The following is a 24322-nucleotide window of genomic DNA, read 5'->3' on the forward strand; positions in this document are numbered from 1 at the left end:
GTGGCCACCAAGGTTCAATGCACTTCACTCATAAGAAATCAAATAGGAATAGAAATTGCTTCGATTCCTTGTGCTTATTAATTCAATGATGTGACATCCATTCAACCAGAATTGCAATCATAAATCTTTAATTAAAATGCTGATAGCAGCAGAGTATGTGGGACCAAGAATCACACCATATAATAGAATTACCTATTTAACAGAATCTGAGAGTCTGGCTATTTGCAGCAATTAGACCTTGTGGCCTTAAAGGGACAGATCACGTTAACAGAAGAAAATAGTAAGCTACCCATGAAACGTAAATTTCCTCTGATTATTAAACAGTATAACCAACCTAAGCAAAGCAATGGGTGATCAGCTAGGAGTTCAAATACAGCTTGATACAATTTTAGGTTACTATATCATCACCAGTTATCAATTCTATATTTAGTAAATGCTTCAGAAAGCCTTACTTACATGGCATGCTAAATGCATACAATTATTCGGTTCCTTAAAATTACACAAGGCCTGTTGAGTAGGCCTTACTTTCTGAACTGTTCAGCAAAATGCCGAATGTGAGACATTTTGTGATACAGCAACTCTAGCTGCATTATGTTTTTACAGTAGTTTCTTTGGTTAGTTTTCTTTTTTATATTGTTGTGAATTATATGCTTAATCACTCAACTGTTTTCCTGTTGCCACTTATGCACTGACTGTGTTGTCATCAATAATGTTTTGGCAGCAATTTATGCTTCTTTTTCTCTGTTGTCATTTGTATCCTTTTCAGATATCACTACATTTAAAATGTCATTGAGCACTATAGGCATACACTGCCATTTGGTGACAGAGTTTAGTACTGACTTGTATTCCTTTCCTGATTGGCTATTGCATTCATCCAGCAATTATTTCAATTGGTAAAAGTACTGAAGGTGCAAAAGTTTGTACTTTTCCAAGGTGGAGATGTTTCACCTTTTTAAACAGACTAATGGGCTGGAATTTTCAATCCCCCATGGGGATGCGAATAGAAGAGGGCACACTTTGATAATAGCCACTCCCAGATGGCATGTCAGTATCCTGACGCTTCCAGAACATGCTGGAATTTTCAAAGTGAGGAAAGGGCTGAGGAGACATTGGGAACCAACTCACCTCCAATTATGGACCTGCTAAGCTCCTTGAGAAGCTTGTTAATGGGCCAGGAAGGCCAGAAGGCAGTTTTCAATTTGTAAATTGTCAAATCCAAACAGTCTGATGCACAATATTGCTCAGTTGTTGAGTTCAACACAGAGAGCAATTAATTTTTTTGTGACGAGAAATTTTTGACAATATGGGATTTTGTTCCAGATTGTGTGCAGTACCTTTCAGTTGGCCTTTAAGCCACTTTTATGCATGGTGAGGCTGCTGGACCACTGAGGTGCTACCTCCTGTCTTCTGCAAGGCAGTGGCAGGCCCCATTATGGCTACACCTGGGTTTCCTGCTTGTGCTCTGCAGGCAGCTCTCGCCTCCTAGTATCATTCTGCACCACTATTTGAAAACTGAGCCTGCCATTAGCTCAATTAGGGCATTCACATTTGAATATTTTTCTGTGTGAATGATATGCAGGGAAATTATCCAAGCATCGGGTTCCAACCCTGGATTGAAAATCAACCCTTGAAAATTATCGACCCTTGATGAGTTTCCCAGAGCCCAATGACAAATGACTAATGAAACAGTTAATTTTGATATGTGTTTACTACAGGATCAACCATTAATTTGAAGATCCATCCCCTCCATTGACCTTATGTCCTGAATTTCTCTTTCAGACTATGTTAACAGCAATCTCGATGAGTGCGATCGCTACCAATGGTGTTGTGCCAGGTATGGATACCACTATTTACAATTACTAACTGATTATGTTTGAGGAATTAATAGAAAGATGCATGGTTGAACACCTGAAAGTACGAAGATGTTGCAAAGCAGGTGAACAGTGTATGCACATGAGTGTTCTGACTCTCGTGCCCTCTTCCTCTCCAGCTGTTGATTTAAGCCAAATTTAAATCACTGTCCGTTTTAAATGAGACAGTCCACTGCAATCATGGAGCATTAAATCAGTAAAGGATGGATTAAAATTAACATTGCAATAGTGCAAAAGAATTTCATAATTTTCGTCATAATCTCTCAGTATTGGGCAGTGGCGGGTATCTAATTAATAGGTCTTTTTAATGAGGGGTTTCACAAGAGTGGATCATGCTAACTCAGCCTCGTCTTTTTCAACTCACTCTTTAAGAACAGCTTACCTCTACTTCGTACCGCCCCAGGCAGTCCGTCTGAGATCAGGAATTGTGGAACAGATGTATTCTTACATACATTTCAAAAGGACAATGTTTAAATTGAAGGGTTTATTTTTTTGGATTCATCCAACAGTGTCATTTTTGCTACTTCCACTTTCCCTTTTAGTGCAGGATTGGCTGCTTCACAGATAACTCCATCATTGTGTTCCCACTGGTATTTCTATGCTTCAAATTGAGTGATGCTCATGAGTGATACCATCCAGCAGCCCAGCTAAGCAGAACAAAAATGTGATGATTGAGAGCAGAAAACCTCGAGCATTGATCAAAAGGGTCATTCAGATACATCTGTCTTACTGTAATCCAACACCTTTGTAACAGAGCTAGTGGACCCCCACTCCCCTTTTTGCTCCAGTTTTGCTCCCCTTACCTAAGGAAGGATACACTTGCCATAGTGAGAGTGCAGCAGAGGGTCATCAGACTAATTCTTAGGATGGCTGGACTGTCCTATGAGGAGAGATTGAGGAGATTAGGCCATTTGGCCCATGGTGTCCATGTTGATCCTGGCCTCTTTGAAAGGGCTATCCAATTAGTTTCACTCCCTGGCTTTTTTCATATAGTGATGGATTTTCCTCATTTACCCATCAAAACTTCTTACAATTTTGAACATCTCCATTAAATCTCCCCTTAGCTTTCGCTAGTCCGAGGAGACTGGGCCTGTATTCACTAGAGTTTAGCAAAATGAGAGGCTATCTCATTGAAACTTACAAAACTCTTAAGGGGCTAAACAGGGTAGATGCAGAAAAGATGTTTCCGCTGGTTGGTGGGGGAAGGGGATGTCTAGATCCAGGGGACCCAGTCTCAGAATAAGGAGTAGGTCATTTAGGACTGATATGAGAAGCAATTTCTTCACTTAGCGGATGCTGAATCTTTGGAATTCTCTACCACAGAGAGCTGTGGAAGTTCAGTCATTGAGTATCTTCATGACAGAGATCGATACATTTCTAGATACTAATGACATCAAGGGATATGGGGACAGTGCAGGAAGATGGTGATGAGGTAGATGATCAGCCATGATCGAGTCGAATGGTGGAGCAGGCATGAGGGGCTGATCGGCCTACACCAGCTCCTAGATTCCTATGTATATTTTTTGGAGAGAATGCAGAAAAGATTTACCAGAATAATATTAGGGGTGCAGGACTTTAGTTATGTGGAGGCGTTAAATAAGCTGGGATTGCTTTTCTTACACCGGAGAAGCCTAAGGGGAGATTTAATAGAGATGTTCAAAATTGTTAAGATAATCTGTCACTCTGGAAAGTAGGTCAGTAACCAGAGGACACAGATTGGAATGCGCTGCCTGATTGAAGCACATTCAGTAGGAGCTTTCAAAAAGGGATAGGAAATCTTTGAAAAGTAAAAGATTGCAGGACTGTATGTTAAGAGCTGGGGAGTGAAACTAATAGCTTTTTCAAAAAGGCCAGGGTCAGCATGGACACCATGGACCAAATGGCCTCTTCTGCACTATAAGCTTCTCTGACAGTAATTTATTTAAGGTGTTGAAGATGTTGGTGCCCACAAGCATTGAGTTTAGGAATTGTGCGCTGATTGAAGTAACTGAAAAGGAACTTGATGAAGTCACTTGGAGACCAAGAAATCCTGGACAAAATAACTATTCCCAACCTCCATTTAACCAATTAAGCAACAGGTACAAGGGTATTTTACAATTTATGTCAATATAGAAATACCTTCCTTTTCATGTTACTGAACAGTGTGGGATGAGAAAAGACCATTTGGCTCATTAAGTTCACTTTTTCCAACAGAGCATATATAATTTGTACTAGCAATGACATTATCCAATTTGTCTAATCTCCCAAGTGAGCTGAGGGGCACAGAGAAAAAGTCCAAAAGGAAACATTCACTGACACCTAATAGTCAAGTATCATTCTGGCAAATTGGTTTGAACATAGCAATTAGCACTTTGCAAACTGACAGCGGATACTGTGTTCATGATCCCAGAAAGAAAGGAATCACTGTGTTCCACTGAACATTTTTGTTATCTCTGTCTATACATACCCTTATAATCTCCACTTCTGTTGTTAATCAGATGTTCATCCAGAAATCTTTTTTAAAATACTCATGTACACGGCGTGAACTGCTTTTAATGAAAATTTACTCTACTTAGTTACCTCTCCGTAATGAAAAATCTAGGCTCTGACTCACTTCAGGTTTGTAAATGTTATACTTGTGTTCTGTAATTCTGCATTCACTGTTAAATTAAATAACCTGGTCCATTTGTAATGTTATGTCCTTCAGCATTTTAAAAGCATTGGTGTTATTTATTCAATGGGAAAAACAAACTCTGGAGGACCGTAGGGGAGTAAATTGGTCCACATTGTTCCATTTTCTGAGTGGAAAATGAAGACACATTAAACCAATTTCAGGGTGCAATGCTCTGTGCCCAATCTGTGATAAAGGTGCAGTTATATTAGTGAAGGCATCCAGGGTGGCTGCCTAAAACAGTTGTTAGGCCCCTTATGTATGAAATATCTGGTTTAGGCATACTTGCAGAAATTTGTTTCAGTTGAGTAGAGCAAAAGCTGAGTGCACTCTGCTTGAGATTTGTAAAAGGGCCGCTGTAGTCAAAAGATATATGTTTTTTTCAGTGTTGCTGTGGATCCAGGTGGAGCAGGAGTTCTTCCAAGACTCCGTAGTCCTCATGAATGTTCCACCCCTATCTGTTATCACTCCAACTCCAAGATACACAAGTCTCTAAAAGCAGTAACAAACTTTAATAAGGCCATAAAAAGTAGGCAAAGCCCTGGGATTCACTTCAATAGGATTAGAATTGAAAATCAGAGAAGTTAAGCTGTATCAAACCTTGGTTAGGCACATTGGAACCCTGTGCGAGTTCTGGCCACCATGTTATATGGTCACCAGAACTGAGAGGTTATTCTTATTAGAAAAGATTAAACAGGCTGGGGCTCTTTTCTCTCGAAAAGAGAAAACTGAGGGGTGACCTGAAAGAAGATTATGAAAAGTGTTAGTAGATGGATGTAAAGAAAATGTTTCCACTTGTGGGAGAGACCAAAACTAGGGGCCATAAATATAAGATAGTCACTAATGAATCCTATCAGGAATTCAGGGGAAATCTTTCCCCCAGAGAGTGGTTAGAATGTGGAAGTCACTAAAACAAGAAGTAGTTGAGGTTAGATACTTTTAAGGGAAGCTAGATAAAGACATGAAGGAGAGAGGACCAGCTCGCTGATAGTCTTTAATGAAGAAGTGTGGGCGGTGGTTCATGTGAAGCATGAATGCATGAACCAGTTGGACCAAACGATCTATTTCTGTGATATATATTCTATGTAAAGCACTAGTCTCAGTAATTTTCATACCTCAAGATTGTACACAATGCTGCCTTGTACATTAGTCTGAGTTGTATAAATCAGAAATGTCATGCTTTAGACACAGGGGAGATGAATACATGTAAACTGAAAGTGTTGCACACAGATTCAAATTACTGGAGCACCTGCACTTTGAAGCACAGGCCCCTTTAGGCCTGTCACCAATGTAATCTGATTTTCTGCATTAGTGCTGCTTCGGGGAGCCACACAAAGCAAATGTCACCTGCTTTTGATTACAAGTCAGATGTGCTAGGGCCTTACTCTGTGAGCTGTTATCATAATAATTGTCTAGAGAGCCTTGGAGATGTCATGAAGATTGGAGAATGGATTATGAAATTGATTATTACTGTTGTTAAAACATATTTCAGACATAAATATCGGATTTTGAATGACTCAGATTTCTGAAAACACTGTCTTGTGTTTTGTACACTCTGTGGTATCTTGTGTTTTTCATACTCTGTGGTCCAAATGGCTACCATGATTTTATTATGGTGTTGCATCTCTGATATTACTTATTCATTATTGTCCATTGCCGACTGGTTACCAAGATAGTGCAGCCTTGAAGTACTATCCAGCGTTAGCCAGCTGTGAAAAATGAATGAAAATATGAAAGCACTTTCCCCATAGGATGAAAGTCAACAAAAGATTGTGAGTGAATTATCAAGGCACATGCAAAGTGGCTTTACATTATAGTTTTAGTTTTAATTTATTTTAGCTGACAGTGTATTTGACAAGAAAATGACATTGCTGAGGAATTGAACATTGTTCCACTTGGGGAGAAATTTGAGTTGTACCAACGTCAAATGGGAGGCATGACTGCAAAATATACCCAAACAAAAGATGGCGGCTCCAAGGACCAACCGTAACTTGGCCTCAGCTGAATGAAACTGGTGAGCTGCAGATGCCAATTGAGCACCTCAATGTAGCTCGCTGGCTGGGGCCTTAGGAATTCTGTTTGGCTCAGATACTGAGCTGGCCCACAGTTTAATCCTGGGAAATTGTGGACTGGGGGAAGATATCGTGGAGAGCCGAATGGGACCAACAGTTTTTTTTGTGAAGCCAGAAGGCACACTCTTGCTTCTCCAGGCTTTACAGAGAAAAAAAGTTCCCTTGCCTTTATGTGAGTGGTCTTCAGGTATCCCTGAAGGACAGCAAGCTTCACTCAGTTAGTGACCAGCATTAGGGCTCCATACCCTGAGCAGCTAACATCTGTTTCAGAGGACAATCTGCAAGCTTGGAAGTCATTTATTTTAGCAACAGGCTATGTCTATGGGAGTTTAGCTGCAGGAGATAGCAAACCAAACATGGCCACCCTAATCTTAATTTTCCACCCAAAAAATGAGCACAAGAAGATGTAATTTCTCTGTCCTTTGGCTCAACACCAACTATTCCTGATCAGTGACAACTGAGAGAAACAAGAGCTCTTTCACTAATGCTAACGTCATGCTTATCACCCTGCTACAGTATAGATTCAATTTTCACAGCAGTGCGAATGGAGTGCATGCTTTACCTTTTGCCCCCTCCCTCTTTTCACTCCTGATGTTCAGCTGATGGGTAGGTTTTGTGAACAAGCTCTGGATTACCTCGCTTTCCTCCTTTAAGATATTCCTTAAAACCTACCTCTTTGACCAACCTTTGTTAATCTGACAAAGTATCTCCTATCTGGCTCAGTGTCATATTTTGTTTATAATGCTGCTGTGAAGCAACTTACAACATTTTTTTTTAAGACACTGGGTGGAATTTTCCATTCCGGAGACTAAGTGCATGATGGGCGGATTTTACAGCATGTTTCCCGTTGGGTGGCGTGGCGGGCAATCGCGCCCGATTCCACACTCGGAACTTAATTAATTATGCATTGGTGAGTAGCTGTCCGAATCACATGGTGGGGCGGACACTGATTCAAAGGTCCGGGCGCCACATTCAAACACCACCTGAACACACACATTACTCTCAGCAAGCCAGCTGTGTGCAAGAAACATATTGATATGACTCCACCGAAGAAAAAAGCTGCCCCGAGGTTCAACAATGACTCCCTTGAGGCCCTCGTCCATGGGGTCCGCAGCACCGGGATATCCTCTACCTGAGTTCCACCAGCCTCGCCTCGCCGGGCTGGGAGGTGGTTGCAGGGGCATCTGCTCGAGAAACACCATCCGGTGCAGGAAGAGGATGAATGATCTCATCCGCTCCACCAGGGTAAGTCAATCTTCAACTCACTCCAATCCCACACTCTCATTATGGCATCATGCACTCAAAGGGTTACACTGCTCAGGGATCTCACACAATAGTTCAAGGGAGCAGAGTCAGAGAGCGGCGTTCCAGAGCAGTGAGTATAAAAACCTTACCTTAGGGATTCGCGGCCTAGTTCCAGGGAGCAGAGTCGGAGGGCGGAGTTCCAGAGCAGTGAGTATAAAAACCTTACCTCGGGGATTCGCGGCCTAGTTCCAGGGAGCAGAGTCGGAGGGCGGACCTCGGGTCTTAAAAAAAAATTAAAAGTGGCATCACGGTAAATCTGTGACCTGATTGGCTGGTAGGGAATCTATACTGAATTTGAAACTAAAACATTGTTAAACTAATTAAACCAAATAAATTAATCACTTAATTAATAAGTAGAGGGTATCTAGACAAGAATCAGGGGATTACTGTTCTTAGAATTTAGCATTTATAGTAGAAATCTAGTCCTAGGGAACGTAGTTAATAAGGAGTCAATAAGCAGTTATTAGATTTAAATTAATTTATTAAATAGTTCTAGAAATGGCAGTTGCTGGGGCTTCACCTGTGGGATGTGGGAAATCTGTGACGCTTCAAGTGTCCCGGACAACTACATCTGCAGGAAGTGTACCCAATTGCAACTCCTCACAGACAGCATGGATTGGTTGGAGCAGCAGTTGGATGCATTTAGGAGTATTCAGGTGACGGAAAGCGCCATAGACAAGAGTTTTGCAGACGTGGTCACACCCAAGGTACAGACAGATAGATGGGTGACTGCTAGAAGGGGCAGGCAGTCAGTGCAGAAATCCCCTGTGGCTGTCCCCCTCTCTAACAGGTATACCATTTTGGATACTATTGGGGGGATGACCAATCAGGGGAAAACAATAGCATTAGCCAGAGCAGTGGCACCACGGCTGGCTCTGTTGTTCAGCAGGGGAGGTCAAAGCACAGAAGAGCTATTGTCAAAAGGGACTCTATAGTCAGGGGCACAGATAGGCGCTTCTGTGGTCGTGAAAGATACACCAGGATGGTATGTTGCCTCCCAGGGTCCAGGATGTCTCTGATCGGGTAAGGGACATTCTGAAGAGGGAGGGAGAACAGCCAGAGGTCGTGGTACACATTGGTACTATCGACATAGGCAGGAAGAGTGACGAGGTCCTGCAGCGGGAGTTCAGGGAGTTAGGCAGAAAGTTAAAAACCAGGACCTCTAGGATTGTAATCTCAGGATTACTTCCTGTGCCATGTGCCAGTGAGGCTAGAAATAGGAAGATAGTGCAGCTGAACACGTGGCTGAACAGATGGTGTAGGAGGGAGGGTTTCCGATATCTGGATCATTCGGATCTCTTCCGGGGCAGGTGGGACCTGTACAAGAAGGAAGGGTTGCATCTAAACTGGAGGGGCACCAATATCTTGGCTGTGAGGTTTGCTAGTGTCAGTCGGGAGGGTTTAAACTAGTATGGCAGGGGGATGCGAACCAGAGCAATAAGTCAGCAGGTGAAATAAATGACTGGGAACTAGTGAACATGGCCAGTAGGACTAAGAGGAAGAGCAGGCAGGGAGAAATTACTGAACACAGTGGGACTGGGGGTCTGAAATGCATTTGTTTCAATGCGAGAAGTATAACAGGCAAGGCAGATGAGCTTAGATCTTGGATTAGTACTTGGGACTATGATGTTATTGCTATTACAGAGACTTGGTTGAAGAATGGACAGGATTGGCAGATAAACGTTCCAGGATTTAGATGTTACAGGCAGGATAGAGAGGGATGTAGAAGATGTGGGGGAGTTGCACTGCTGGTTAAGGAGAATATCACAGCTGTATAACAGGAGGACACCTCGGAGGGCTCATGCAGCGAGGCAATATGGGTAGAGCTACAGAATAGGAAGGGTGCAGTCACAATGTTGGTGGTTTACTATAGGCCTCCCAATTGCCAGCGGGAGATTGAGGAACAGTTATGTAGGCAGATTTTGGAAAGATGTAAAAGCAATAGGGTTGTTGTGGTGGGTGATTTTAACTTTCCCTATGTTGACTGGGAATCACTTAGTGCTAGGGGTTTGGATCGTGCAGAATTTGTAAGGTGCATCCAGGAGGGCTTCCTGAGACAATATGTAGATAGTCCAATTAGGGAAGGGGCAATACTGGACCTGGTATTAGGGAATGAACCCGGCCAGGTGGTTGAAGTTTCAGTAGGGGAGCATTTCAGGAAAAGTGACTATAATTCAGTAAGTTTCAAGGTACTGGTGGATAAAGATAACAGGAGTCCTCGGGTTAAGGTGCTTAATTGGGGGAAGGCTAATTATAACAATATTAGGCAGGAACTGAGGAATATGGACTGGAGGCAGATGTTTGAGGGCAAATCAACAACTGACATGTGGGGGGCTTTCAAACATCAGTTGATAAGGATTCAGGACTGGCATGTTCCTGCGAGGATGAAGGATAAGTATGGCAAGTTTCAGGAACCTTGGATAAGGAAGGATATTGTGAGATTAGTCGAAAAGAAAAGGGAAGCATTCGTAAGGGCTAGAAGGCTGGGAACAGATGAAGCCCATGGAGAATATAAAGTAAGTAGGAAGAAATTTAAGCAAGGAGTCAGGAGGGCTAAAAGGGGTCATGAAAATTCATTGGCAACCGGGACTAAGGAAAATCCCAAGGCCTTTTATACATATGTAAAAAGCAAGAGGATAGCCAGGGAAAGGGTAGGCCCACTCAGAGGCAGAGGTCGGAATCTGTGTGTGGAGCCAGAAGAAATGGGAGAGATATTAAATGAGTACTTCTCATCAGTATTCACCAAAGAGAAGGACTTAGCGGTCGATTTGTCTAGGGAAGAATGTGTAGATAGCCTGTTGAGATCAAAAAAGAGGAGGTGTTAGGCGTCTTGAAGAATATTAAGGTGGATAAGTCCCCAGGGCCAGATGGGATCTACCCCAGAGTACTGAGGGAGGCAAGGGAGGAGATTGCTGGGGCCTTGACAGAAATATTTGTACGCTCACTGGCTATGGGTGAGGTCCCAGAGGACTGGAGAATGGCCAATGTTGTTTCATTGTTTAAGAAGGGTAGCAGGGATAATCCAGGAAATTACAGGCCGGTGAACCTTATGTCAGTGGTAGGGAAATTATTGGAGAAGATTCTTCATGACAGGATTTACTACCATTTGGAAGCAAATGGGCGTATTAGTGAGAGGCAGCATGGTTTTGTGAAGGGGAGGTCGTGTCTCACTAACTTGATCGAGTTTTTCGAGGAAGTGACAAAGATGATCGATGATGAAAGGGCAGTGGATGTTATCTACATGGATTTCAGTAAGGCCTTTGACAAAGTCCCTCATGGCAGACTAGTACAGAAGGTAAAGTCGCATGGGATCAGAGGTGAGCTGGCAAGATGTATACAGAATTGGATTGGTCATAGAAGACAGAGGGTAGCAGTGGATGGGTGCTTTTCTGAATGGAGAGCTGTGACTAGTGGTGTTCAGTAGGGATCAGTGCTGGGACCTTTGCTGTTTGTCGTATACATAAATGATTGGGAGGAAAATGTAACTGGGCTAATTAGTAAGTTTGCAGACGACACTAAGGTTGGAGGAGTTGCAGATAGTGAAGAGGATTGTCAAAGGATACAACGGTATATAGATCGGTTGGAGACTTGGGCGAAGAAATGGCAGATGGAGTTTAATCTGGACAAATGCGAGATAATGCATTTTGGAAGGTCTAATACAGTAAATGGCAGAACCCTTAAGTGCATTGACGGGCAGAGGGATCTGGGTGTACAGGTCCACAGGTTACTGAAAGTGGCAATGCAAGTGGATAAGGTAGACAGGAAAGCATATGGCATGCTTGCATTCATCGGCAGGGGTATTGAATATAAAAGCTGGGAAGTCATGCTGCAGCTGTATAGAACCTTGGTTAGGCCACACTTGGAATATTGTGTGCAATTCTGGTTGCCACATTCCCAGAAGGATATGGAGGCATTGGAGAGAGTGCAGAGGAGGTTTACCAGGATGCTGCCTGCTCTGGAGGTTATTAGCTATGAGGAGAGGTTGGAGAAACTAGGATTGTTCTCACTAGAGTTACGGAGATTGAGGGGTGACTTGATAGAAGTTTACAAAATTATGAGTGGTATAGACAGAGTAAATAGTCAGAAGCTTTTTCCCAGGGTGGAAGAGTCAATTACTAGGGGACATAGATTTAAGGTGAGAGGAGAAAACTATAGAGGAAATGTGCGGGGCAAATTTTTTACGCAGAGGGTAGTGAGTGTCTGGAATTCGCTGCCAGAGGAGGTGGCGGAAGCAGGTACGATAGTGGTGTTTAAGAGGCAGCTTGACAAATACATGAATAGGATGGGAATAGAGGGATACGGACCCCTGAAGTGCAAAATGTTTTTGTTTGACCGGCAATATGATCAGCACAGGCTTGGAGGGCTGAAGGGCCTGTTCCTGTGCTGTACTTTTCTTTGTTCTTTGTTCTATAACCGGGGTCACATCAGCACTGATTATCTCATGGACACTTTAACATCACTAGCATCTTGACTACCATGCTGCACAAACTCCATCCACAGCCCTAACTGGGGTGGGCTCAGCACACACAGCAGACATGGATGCTTCCCAACCTCTCCTCCATCTCTTCACACCATCTATTTGACTTCACGCAGGCCAATCTCACCCACAGCCAGAGGGTGATAGCCCAGATGGGAGAAGGGGTGGCAGATGCCTAGGAGCTGTCCCAGTGTGAGGAGGATGCCACCAAGCTGCTAGGTAAAGACAAAGATCGCTCCTCTGGGATGGTGAGATCAGCCTCTCCCAGAAAGCCAGTATGGATGAGCCCTCCATGAGTTGATCGCATCCTGAGAATCACAGTGAGTGACATGCAATGTTGCATTCTGCCTGCTCATGAACTAAATCTATATTCTGTCTCTTGCAGACACCAGCAGGCCCAGACAGAGCTCCAAACCAAGCATAAGCACCAGCCCCAGGTCAGCCCAGAGGAGGATGATGAGAATGCACCAGATGAAGACCCATCACTGCATTCACCTGCACCCTTCACCAGCACAGAGACACACACCCCAGTGGATCACCCAACTAGATTAGGCTGAGGTTCACATCCTGGGGAACTTCTCACCGACACGTCTCCGCAGCAGCCGGAGACAGTGACAAACCAGGTCTCTGGCACTCGGAGGACTGCTGGAGATCAGGCACCCACCGAGTCTGAGTTAGATGTTGAGCATTTGGAAGCGGCCATCGCTAAAATGCTGGAGACACAAAGACAGGCGGTAGAACATCAGGTAGAGTTGTGAGAGGCAGTCAACAGACTAGAGCGAAGAATGGTGGAGTCCATCCACATTCTTTCTGATGTCATGGCTTTCTACATGCGAGCATCTCAAAGTCTCCATGGGAAAGGTGGGGGCCGCCTTGGAGACCTTGGTCCAGCAGATCCTGCTGGATTTACGCTCGGACCTGCACTCCATTGTTATAAGCATTGGCAGGAAACATCAGTGGGTGGGCAAGAGGAGGCGGGATAACTTCACCTCCCTCCAGGAGCCCATTCTTCTCAGGGAGTCAGGCGGGGGCCCTGCAGCATTCATGTGGAGGAGGACCAGCAGCTGGAGTCCCTGACGCCATCCAGCCAGGTGACTCTGAGAGTGTCTGGCTGATCCCAATATCCTCTGCCTGTGCCTCCATCAGTGCACTGGCATGGCACTGAGGAACAGAAGGAATGTGGTCATGTCTTGTTGCCTGCACCTAACTCCCTCTGGAATCTTGTGACTCTCAGTGTGGTGCAAGCGCATCGTCCATATCATGTTTCTTCAATGGCGTCATCACATGGCAGCTGACTCTCATTTCCCTCTTCAGGTTCCTGCCCTTCTTGCTCTTCACCATCCGAGGAGCTTTTAGACTCCTCCATGTCTTCCTCTGGCAAGGGAACTCCCCCTTGAAGCGCCAGGTTGTGAAGGGCCACAATTATGCGAGACACCCTCTGTGGAGAGTACTGCAGAGCCCCACCTGAGCGGTCCAAACATTGCAAGTGCATCTTCAGGGTGACAGTACTGCTCGATGATGGATCGTGTCGTGCTATGCGCCGCATTATATCTCTCCTCTGAGGCGCTCTGAGGACGATGCACGGGTGTCATGAGCCATTGTTTGAGCGGGTTCCCCTCATCCCCAGCAGCCAGCCCTGTAATCGCTGAGGACCTTCAAATATGTGAGGCACCTGGGAGTGACTCAGGATGTATGAGTCATGGGAACTCCCAGGGTACCTGGCATAAACGTGCATGATGTGCTTCTGACGATCGCACACCAGTTGAACGCTCAGGGAGTGGAACCCTTTCCTGTTAGTAAACACCTGGGGCTGCTGCCATGGAGCTCTCAAAGCCACATGTGTGGAATTGATTGCACCCTGTACTCTGGGGAAGAGATAGCTTCAAACCACAGGAATCTAACAGCCTGGCTAGCTTCATTGAGTGTGAGCTAGACGTAATGATGAGTCATACTGTAGAGGGCATCTGTCACCTCCTTGATCCATTTACGTGTGGAGGACTATGAGATGCTGCATAGGTCTCCGGTGGATCCCTGGAACAATCCACAGGCACAAAAATTGAATGCGGCAGTGACCTTCAGGGGCACTGGAAGGGGATTTCCTCCCAGACTATGTCCTCCCGCAGAATGTGGCAGATATGATCCACCACATCTCTTGACAAGCACAGACATGCTCGGCATTGTTATAAGATAGAAAAGCCTTCTTTGGTAGGTTCTTGGTCGTGCAAGCCACCTCCGTGGGATGAATCAAACCCTTCATGCTCTGGGTGTTGCTGGAACCCCCCTGGACCATGGCCCTCAAGCCAGGCCTCCTCTCAAAGCTGCGCTAGGCAATCCCAGGCCCTTCTCCTTCTCAATCGGATCATTGCCATCAAGCGTGCAGGCTTCGTTATTCAATTCTCCTTCTCCCTGTGCAATGATAGATGCAATAGATTAATGAACACTGGGCAAATATAGTCAACCTCCCAATGACAAACAGAAAGCCAATGTCATGCCCCAGAGCTGCGCCTGCGCTATTAGATTTTCGCTGATACAGCGGTGCAGCTGAGGCGCAAACTCACAGATCTAGGTAACCAAGATGCCAACCCTGATAATTGACATCTCAATCCCACAGAGGCTGGAAGAGGTTTGGATGCACACATGTAATGTGCCACTTTCCCAAAGGCACTCCTGCAATCTCAGGTCAGGTATACTGATTAAGCTCAACTTGCACTTCAGCAATGACCGGATGCCCTTTGGCTTATTATCCATACCAATTGGAGAAAGCACAATAGAGACGATTGATGATCTGGCAGATATGCAGCAGCTTTGCTTCCTTAATGGTTGCCTGCATTTTCCATTCTCACATACTTTTCAGTTAATTCTCAAATGGAGCCACTGTATTGTGAAGCCAATAACCTAACCAGAGAGCAGGTTATCTGAAACAAAAACAGAAAATGTTGGAAGAACTCAGCAGGTCTAGCAGCATCTGTGGAGAGAGAAACAGAGTTAATGTTTTGAGTCTGTTTGACCCTTCTTCAGAGCTGAAGAGAAGTGGAAATGTGATGAAATTTATACAGTTAAAGGGGGGTGGGGCAGGTGGAGCTGGATAGAAGGCCAGTGATAGGTGGGGACAAACAAGAGATTGACAAAGACATCATGAACTAAAGGACAAAGGGGGTGTAAAAAGGTAATGGTAAGGGCTAAAAAAGGTGCTGATAGTGGCTTAAAGGTAAGTAAGCAGAATGTGATTATAGCAGAACAAGGGTAGCATTGTGTGAAAGAACAGCATGGAACAAGTAACAGAGGGCCCTGTAGGAGATGGGATCGGGGGAGAGGGCAGTGGTGGGGAAAAAAAGGATAAAAAATGGGATGGGAGTGGGGATAAAACCACAGATAAATGAATGAAAATAAAATTAAAAAGGATAAAAATAAAAATGAATGTAAAAAAAAGGGGATTAAAAAAAGGGGGTGAGGATGGAGGAGAGAGTTCATGGTCTGAGGTTGTTGAACTCAGTGTTAAGTCCAGAAGGCTGTAAAATGCCTAATAGGAAGATGAGATGCTGTTGCTCCAGTTTGCGTTGAGCTTCACTGGAACATTGCAGCAGGCCAAGGACGGACGTGTGGACATGAGAGCAGGGTGGAGTGTTGAAATGGCAAGCAACAGGAAGGTCTGGGTCATGCTTGCGGACAGACCGAAGGTGTTCCGCAAAGTGGTCACCCAGTCTGCGTTTGGTCTCCCCGATGTAGAGGAAACCACTGGACACGGCGGATGCAGTAGACTAAATTGAAGGAAGTGCAAGTGAAGTGCTGCTTCACCTGAAAGGAGTGTTTGGGCCCTTGGACGGTGAGGAGGGAGAAGGTAAAGGGGCAGGTGTTGCACCTTCTGTGATTGCATAGGAAGGTGCCCTGGGAAAGGGATGAGGTGTTGGGGATGCTGGAGGAGTGGACCAGGGTGTCCCGGAGGGAATGGTCCCTACGGAATGCTAACAAGGAGGGGTGAGGGAAAGATGTGTTTGGTGGTGGCATCATGCTGGAGTTGGTGAAAATGGTGGAGAATGATCCTTCGAATGAGGAGGCTGGTAAGGTGAAAAGTGAGGACAAGGGGGACCCTATCATGGTTCTGGGAGGGAGGGGAAAGTGTGAGGGCAGAGGCACAGGAGATGGTTCGGACATGGCTGAGGGCCCTGTCAACCACAGTGAGGGGGAAAGCTCGGTTAAGGAAGAGGGAAGACATGTCTGAAACGCCGTTTTGGAAAGTGGCACCATCGGCACAGATGAGACGGAGGCAAAAAAACTGAGAGAATGGGATGGAGTCCTTACAGAAAGCGGGGTGTGAGGAGCTATAGTCAAGGTAGCTGTGGGAGTCGGTAGGCTTGTAATGAATATTGGTGGTCAGCCTATCACCAGAAATTGAGACAGAGAGGTCAAGGAAGGGAAGGGAAGTGTCAGAGATGGACCATGTGAAAATGATGGAGGGGTGGAAATTGGAAGCAAAATTAATAAATTTTTCCAGGTCCCGATGAGACCATGAAGCAGCACTGAAGTAATCATCGATGTTACCAAAAAAGAGCTGTGGGAGGGGGCCTGAGTAGGATTGGAACAAGGAATGTTCCACATACCCCATGAAGAGGGCAGGTTATATTCAACTTGGTATTATGTAATGTGGCAGGATTAATTAATGACCTCAGAGTAAAGGCCTAGGTAGCAGTGACCACATTGGAGAGACCAAACTCAGACTGGGTGACCGCTTTGCAGAACACCTTCGGTCTGTCCGCAAGCATTACCCAGACCTCCCTGTCGTTTGCCATTTCAACACTCCACCCTGCTCTCATGCCCACATATCCGTCCTTGGCTTGCTGCATTGTTCCAGTGAAGCTCAACGCAAACTGGAGGAACAACACCTCATCTTCCGACTAGGCACTTTACAGCCTTCCGGACTGAATATTGAGTTCAACAATTTTAGATCATGAACTCTCTCCTCCATCCCCACCCCCTTTCCGATTTTCTCTCTCCTTATTGTTTTTTCCAATAATTTATATAGATTTTTCTTTTCCCACCTATTTCCATTATTTTTAAATGTATTTCCATCCATTGTTTTATCTCTACCTTTTAACCTTTTTCGATTCCTTCACCCCACCCCAACCCCCACTAGGGCTATCTGTACCTTGCTCGTCCTGCTTTCTACCCTTAATTAGCACATTCCTTTAGATAATATCACCACCTTCAACACCTCTTTGTCCTTTTGTCTGTGACATCTTTTGGTTATCTCCACCTATCACTGACCCTCTATCCAGCTCTTCTTGTCCCAACACCCCCCCTCCCCCCCAGCTTAAACCAGCTTATATTTCACCCCTTTTCTATTTTTCCTTAGTTCTGTTGAAGAGTCATGCGGACTCGAAACGTTAACTGTGCTCCTCTCCACAGATGCTGCCAGACCTACTGAGTTTTTCCAGATATTTTTGTTTTTGTTCTGAAAATCTAAATGACGCGCGGTGATGTCGGGACACACGCCATGTCATTTTACACCTCGGCAAGCGGGCCTCGCCCCCGCTCACCAAGCCGAAATTTCAGCTCAAGGTCACACAAATCGCAATGTGATAAGGAACAGAATGAGGCGCAGTCACAAGAGCTTTGTACAGGTGACAAGTTTTCTCCATGTACTCCTACCCCTACTCCCCACCCCTGCCTGGAATCTGCCTGCTGTGTGTTGATTTCTCTGAATCCCCAGATATTTGTCGTTAACATTTGTAAGACCCTCTGCATGGTCTAAATGTTCTTGCTTTACTCTAGATAACAATGGCACACAACAACTTAGATATTGTTCCACTAAATGTGCTACACCTTTATTGAACCACTGTGCAACAGTAGATGTTCATGATACTACCAGTTGCTTAGTTTCCCTACGAGCCAGAGTCGGTCTTGCTGGTCAATCCACCGACGAGCCCTCCGTGCTCGACTTTGGAGCAACAGACCAAATCGCTCTAATCCACTGCAGCAATGATGCCTTTGTGTGCTCTTTCTTTATACTGTTTTTAGCTCTGGCCTTGTGGCCTATAAGGTAATACCTGTTTTTAGCCCATTGAATTGACCTTCAATTACATAAGTGTCTTTTCCCATGTCTTTATTTCCTGGGCTTCTCACAAGGGCATGCTTGAAGGAATAGAGCCAGTCTGACTCCACTTTGTTATCTCTTACACTGTTATCAATCCCCAGGCTGGCACAGACAGACATCTTTATTACCTCTTAACGAACATAAAACGGGCCTATCTTTATTGCAGTTCGAGACCAGTTCTCCTGCACAATTTAATTCATTTTGCAGTCCTTGCTACTTCTGGCAAGGCTGTGTCTTGACTAAGTTACCCATCCTGCCTAACGCCCACAATACATGTGTCTTCAGTCAGGGCACTGCTCCTCTTCAACCTTCCATGTTACCACCATGAGACACTCGGCACACAGGTTCATCAAGCAACCAGGTCTGCATTTATTAATATAAAAGAAGTAAAGAAACAGTTACATGGTTAAAAAGTAATTAATACAATAAAAGAAAGTAAATAATATATTGGCTTACACATTGTATTAAGTGTTTGGCTCTGTGTTTTGCTCCAGCTGTTTCTATTGGTTTCAATGCCTGCAACCCTAGGCTATCATGGCCAGAATCTTCTGTTTGGCATGTTGGGGCGGGCCCCGCATGCCGACGCGTAAAATAACGCACGGTGACAGTGGGCGTGAAGGTTTTATTAATTAAATAAAAGAATTTATCAGAATTCATAAACATGTCCCAGCTCATGTGACACTGGCAGGGAGATTTCTGCGCTCTTTCGCGCGCATGCATAAAAGAGCACAGGCCCCGACTCTCCCTCCTCCCCTTCCCACACAGGTATCGGATGCGCGCCACGCTGGCACGCCTTAATTGGCCCGCCCATGTAAAATGGCGCACAGCCGATCGTGGGCGCCGATCAGCTCCGCACCCGCCCGCGTCCCCTCCCGACCGGCCTGCCCGACGGTAAGAAAATTCTCCCCCAACAAAAAGGGCTTATGTTACTGTTGTAAGGGAATGAGGAGTGAAATGAAGGTGCATCAGCGTTACCCACTACCAGGACACCAGCTTTGGGTAATTCAATATTTTTATGACTTTGATTAAGTATACTACTGAGCTTTGCATATATTCCACAAATCAGCATGGTGCAACTGTACATTGTATTGGTTCAAACTCTCATTGTAATTCATTTCCAGTCCTTCTACAAACAATTCAACTGTGCAGCTCTCTGCTTTCATCTATCTTCCTGATGAACTGCAATCTCTCGTGTTTCGTACAACATATTTGCTTCCTAATTAGCATTCAAATAACCCAAAATGTTTCGTCACTATAATATATGTGGTACCACTTCCACTTCCATTGGTCCAGCCAGCTGCAATATATAAATCTTCTTAAAAGACAATTAAAATGCAATTTTAAAAACCATTACTTGCTGTAGCACACACTCAGAAAGGAGTGGACTGAGTAATCTTGTTTTGAGATGCCGTCCATACAATAAGGTTGACCATAAACTTATTAGAATTCACCCAGTAACACAGCAACTACAAATATAGTTGCACAATAATAGCAGTCAAAAGATCTGTTTAGCTTTTTGCTTCACTATTATTTGGAACCATTGCTATTTGCTGAGAGTTGCTTCCATTGTTCTGCCATGACTTTATCAGAAGCAAGACAGACCCCAGGTTTTTTGGTATTCATTCATGGGTTGTGGGCAATATTTAATTGCCCTTGAGAAGGTGGTGGTGAACTGCCCTCTTGAACCACTGCAGTCCATATGGTGAAGGTACACCTGCAGTGCTGTTAGGAAAGGAATTCGCACAGGTCAGCCCATGATTATCTCCAGGAATGCCATTGATAACTCTATTCCCTAGCTACTGAATTCATCCCTGTACCCACACCTGTCTAAACCAGGCCGTTTGCAATTTTGGTGTCATATTTGACCTCAAGATGAACTTCCGATTACATTTTCACGTTATCACTAAGACCGCTTTTACTAATCTTTATAAAATTGCCTTACTTACCCCCTGCCTCAGCTTATCTGCTTTTAAAACCCTCAACAATGCCTTTGTTAGGTTTGACTATTCCAATAAATTCCTGGCTGGTCTCCAACATTCTACCCTCTGTAAGTTTGAGATCATCCAAAACTCGGTTGCTTGGATTGTAACTTGCACAAAGACCCATTCATCTTTCACCCCTTTTCTCACTGACCTGCATTGGCTCCCAGTCAAGCAACATCTTGATTTCAAAATTCTCATCCTTTCAAATCCCTCCATGGCTGCACTCCTCCCAATCTCTGTTACCTTCTCATGCCCCACAGCCCGCCGAACTATCTGCGCTCATCTAATCCTGACCTCTTCTGCATCCCTGAATTTAATTATTCCACAATTGGTGGCCACGTCTTCAGTTGCCTAGCCTCTAGTCTCTGGAATTCCCTCCCTACATCTCTCCACCCTCTCTACCTTGATCTGCCTTTAGGTCATTCTTTAAAACTAGCTCTTTGACCAAGTCTTTGGTTATTTGACCTAATATCTCCTTATGTGGCTCTGCATCACATTTCATTTATAATGCTTCTGTGAAGTGTCTCATGATGTTTTATTCAGTTAACGATGCCAGGTAAATATTCGTTGTTCTTGTTGTTTCTTGATTGAGCTTTCAAATAAAATATGCAAGTAAGTCCACCCCTACTGCATAGCTTTCCCTCTTACCAGAGTGAGCCGGCTGAGTATGGCAGCTCTGCCTCTGCTGGAGAAGGCTTTATTCTCTATCCTTAAATACAAAAGTTACTGACAAGTCTGTGGAAGGTACAATGAACATTTGTAACATGCACCATTGTGAACCAAAGAAAGATTAGTTTGACAAATGTCAAGCCAGAGTAAAGCAAAGACTGATTTCAATTATCTTGCAAAGACATCAGTTAAGGATTAACTTGTTCATGTCACTCGGTGTAGAACTAAAGAGGTTATCTCACACAAGGAAAGGTCTCCGCAGGCTCAATATAGAGGTATATTCACCTGGAATTTGTATAATTGGAATGGAATGATAATTTAGCGGGTCCTATAACAGGTAGGTTATCCATTTCGCAAAATTATCACCCATATAATAAAGATAAACCTAGGAGGAATAGGAGGAGGCCCCCTCTAGCCTGCACTGCCCAACAATTAGACATAACTGATCCCGATCCCCATTCTATCTATCTGCCATGGTTTGTTAACTCTTAACACCATTACTTAACAAAAATCCCACATATTTAGTTTTGAACTTTTCAATTGATCTGGACTTAACAGCTTTTTCAGGGAAGAAGTTCCAGTTTTCCACTTGCTTTCATCAACCTTAAATGGCCTAGTTCTAATATGAATGCTATGGCCCCTCATTCTGCACGCTCCCAATGTTTTTGAACAGCTTCAAATGTGGATAGTCCCTGAATGTCGTCTGAGGCCTGTTTTGGTTCAAAGGAAACAAGCCATTTAATTTATTTCTCAAAAGCCAGCAGCAAAATATCAACCGTTCTCCATTCCCCTAACCTGCCCCATTAACTCCCTGAAGGATACTTGGGGCAGGGTTTTCAGCTTGATATGCACGAGAGAAATAGTGCGCAATGATGTTGAGTGAGCATCCCAACGTCATTGCGCATTCACGCAATATTTCAGTCGGTGGGCATGCGCGGGAGTCGACAGTGCGCTCGCCGACAGTCAAGAGGACTGTTAAGCCCATTAATAAATTAATTAAAGTGAAATTTTCCCTACCCATCCAACCTTATGGTTGGCGGGCCGGCGAATAGGCCAAGTGGCCATTGCCTTTTTTGCGAAAGCTCATCCACGGTCGGGATGACGTTTTGAACAGTGATTAAAGAAACTATAAAAAAATTTTAAACTAATTTTTAACACGTCCTTGCTAATGACAGAGTCACATGAGGGGACATATTTTCCTTAGTTTTGAAATCTTTATTTTTAATGTTAAAATCTTCAGCTCCCTGAGGCAGATCTCAGGGAGCTTTCACTGAGCGCACCCACATGCATGCACACACTTCAACGTTCACGCTCCTCCCACCCCCACCAAGGCAGCGCTGAGGTTATCAGCGGGCATTTCGTGCTGGCTGGGTGTTAATTGAACAGCCAGTGTGAAATCGCGGTCGGGGCCCAATCGCAGGTGGCGGACTGTGGCGCAGCCGTTCCCAGGTCTGCCCACCGACAAGGTAAAAATTCTGCTTTTGAGGTTCATATTACACAGAGTTCCTTAATAGTTATCAGGGCTTACATCTCTAACTTCAATCCATGCTCAGACCTAGCAAAGCTTCATGCCAGGAGTGAATCCATAAGTGTCAAGCTGATTCTAATCTGTTGCTCTCCTGCCTTCAAGTCAAAAAAAGGGCAGAAATATTTCACAGGAGATATTTTATCAATTTTGCATTTGACCTTATAATTGAACTAGGTGCAAATCAAAGAAACAAATTCAATTGGAGCACTTTAGGAAAAAGATTGAATAAGGTTGGATTCTATAATCCACAATCCTTTCTCCATCACTTGGGGGCTTGTAAGAGAGCAGTCCCCTGTTGCTTACTTGCTGTGTATCATCAGAACATCAATAAGCATTGAATAATGAAAAGTTGAAAGGTAATTCTACTCCACATAACCTTACAAATCGGCGGAGTCATTTTTTAAGCTGTTTATTTTTCCTGTAAAATTGATTCAAAGTAAGTAACTGCACCAGGGTGGCCATTATCAGGATAGATGGGCTGAAGCAACTGATGTTGCATGTTCCAATTCACCAACACTCAGACCCACTTCTCAGACACTGTAGCATACTGCAAGTGATGTGGTTGTCACCAGATCTGGAATGATTAGGGGTGTGTTTTTTAAATAGTTCAAAAACTTTAAAAAGTACTTAAAGCACAGAATGGTGTCTCATCAATCACTCAGTGAATTTTTCCACTGAGTAGTTCAAGCAAGCAGATGAGGAAAGTCCCAGGATCAACATCCAGAATGTTGACTCATCTCAACAAGAGGACAAGGCCTCCTCAATTGGCTTCAGGGATCTTCTATAATAGAGTCAAAGATTTAGTCATTATTCCTGCTCCCGCCCTCTATCCAGGGTTCCAAAACAAGATTAGGTACAGCTGCAATGCCTCGCAACAACAACTTTTATTTCTATAGTGCTTTTAAAGTAGTAAGACATCCCATGGCACTGCGCAGGAGTGTTAGCAAACAAAATTTGACATGGAGCCACATGAAAGACAGAGCAACGATCAGTGCGTGGTCAAAGCGGTAGGTTTGAAGTAGTGTCTTAAAGGAGTAAATAGAGGAAGAAAGGCATAAAGCTTTAGGGAGGTAATTTCAGAGCTTACAGCTGAAGGCACAGCCACTAGTATGGAGCAATTAAAATCGAGGATGCTCAAGATGTCTGAAATAGCGGAGCACAAGTATCTCAGAGGGTTGTTAGGCTGAAGGAGGTTACTGAGCTAGGAAGGGGAAAGGCTATGGAAGAATTTGAAAACAGTTGCCAAGGAGAGGGATGAAGTTGGCAGCTAGGGAACAGAGTTTTGTAGTGGCTTCAGTCTTCCCAATATTTAGTTGGAAGAAATTTCTGCTCATCCAATAATGGATGTCACACAAGCAGTCTGACAACTTAGAGACAATGGAGGGGTCAAGAGAGGTGGTGGTGATGTAGAGCTAGGTTGTCAGCGTATATGTGGAAACTGAATCTTCTTTATCAAATGATCTTTCCAAAGGACAGCATATAGAAATAGAAGAGGGCCAAGGAAGGGCTTACAGTAGAATAGCCTTTGGACACACTCACATGAAAATGGCCCCTTGGGCAAGGTGCCAGAAGACAACCACAGCCTAGACAATCAAACACAAGTCAACACCTTCAGGAGGGCAGTGGAGGGAAAAAGTTGGCAAAGGGGAATAAAAACCTAAAGGAGTGATAAGACTG

The 24322-nt window shown here is 44.3% G+C and overlaps 1 protein-coding gene across 1 annotated transcript in view; it reads left to right on the top strand.

Annotated features, from left to right (window-relative positions):
* LOC144688627 (solute carrier family 12 member 5-like) overlaps window positions 1-24322 on the top strand; it is a 742161-nt gene that overhangs the window by 490033 nt on the left and 227806 nt on the right. The window contains exon 5 of the mRNA XM_078555421.1: window positions 1780-1834. Coding sequence (XP_078411547.1) covers window positions 1780-1834 — 55 coding nt within the window. The remainder of the gene's footprint in view (window positions 1-1779; window positions 1835-24322) is intronic.

Source organism: Cetorhinus maximus, chromosome 13 (genome assembly GCF_964194155.1).
Source record: "Cetorhinus maximus chromosome 13, sCetMax3.hap1.1, whole genome shotgun sequence".
Lineage (NCBI taxonomy): Eukaryota > Metazoa > Chordata > Chondrichthyes > Lamniformes > Cetorhinidae > Cetorhinus > Cetorhinus maximus.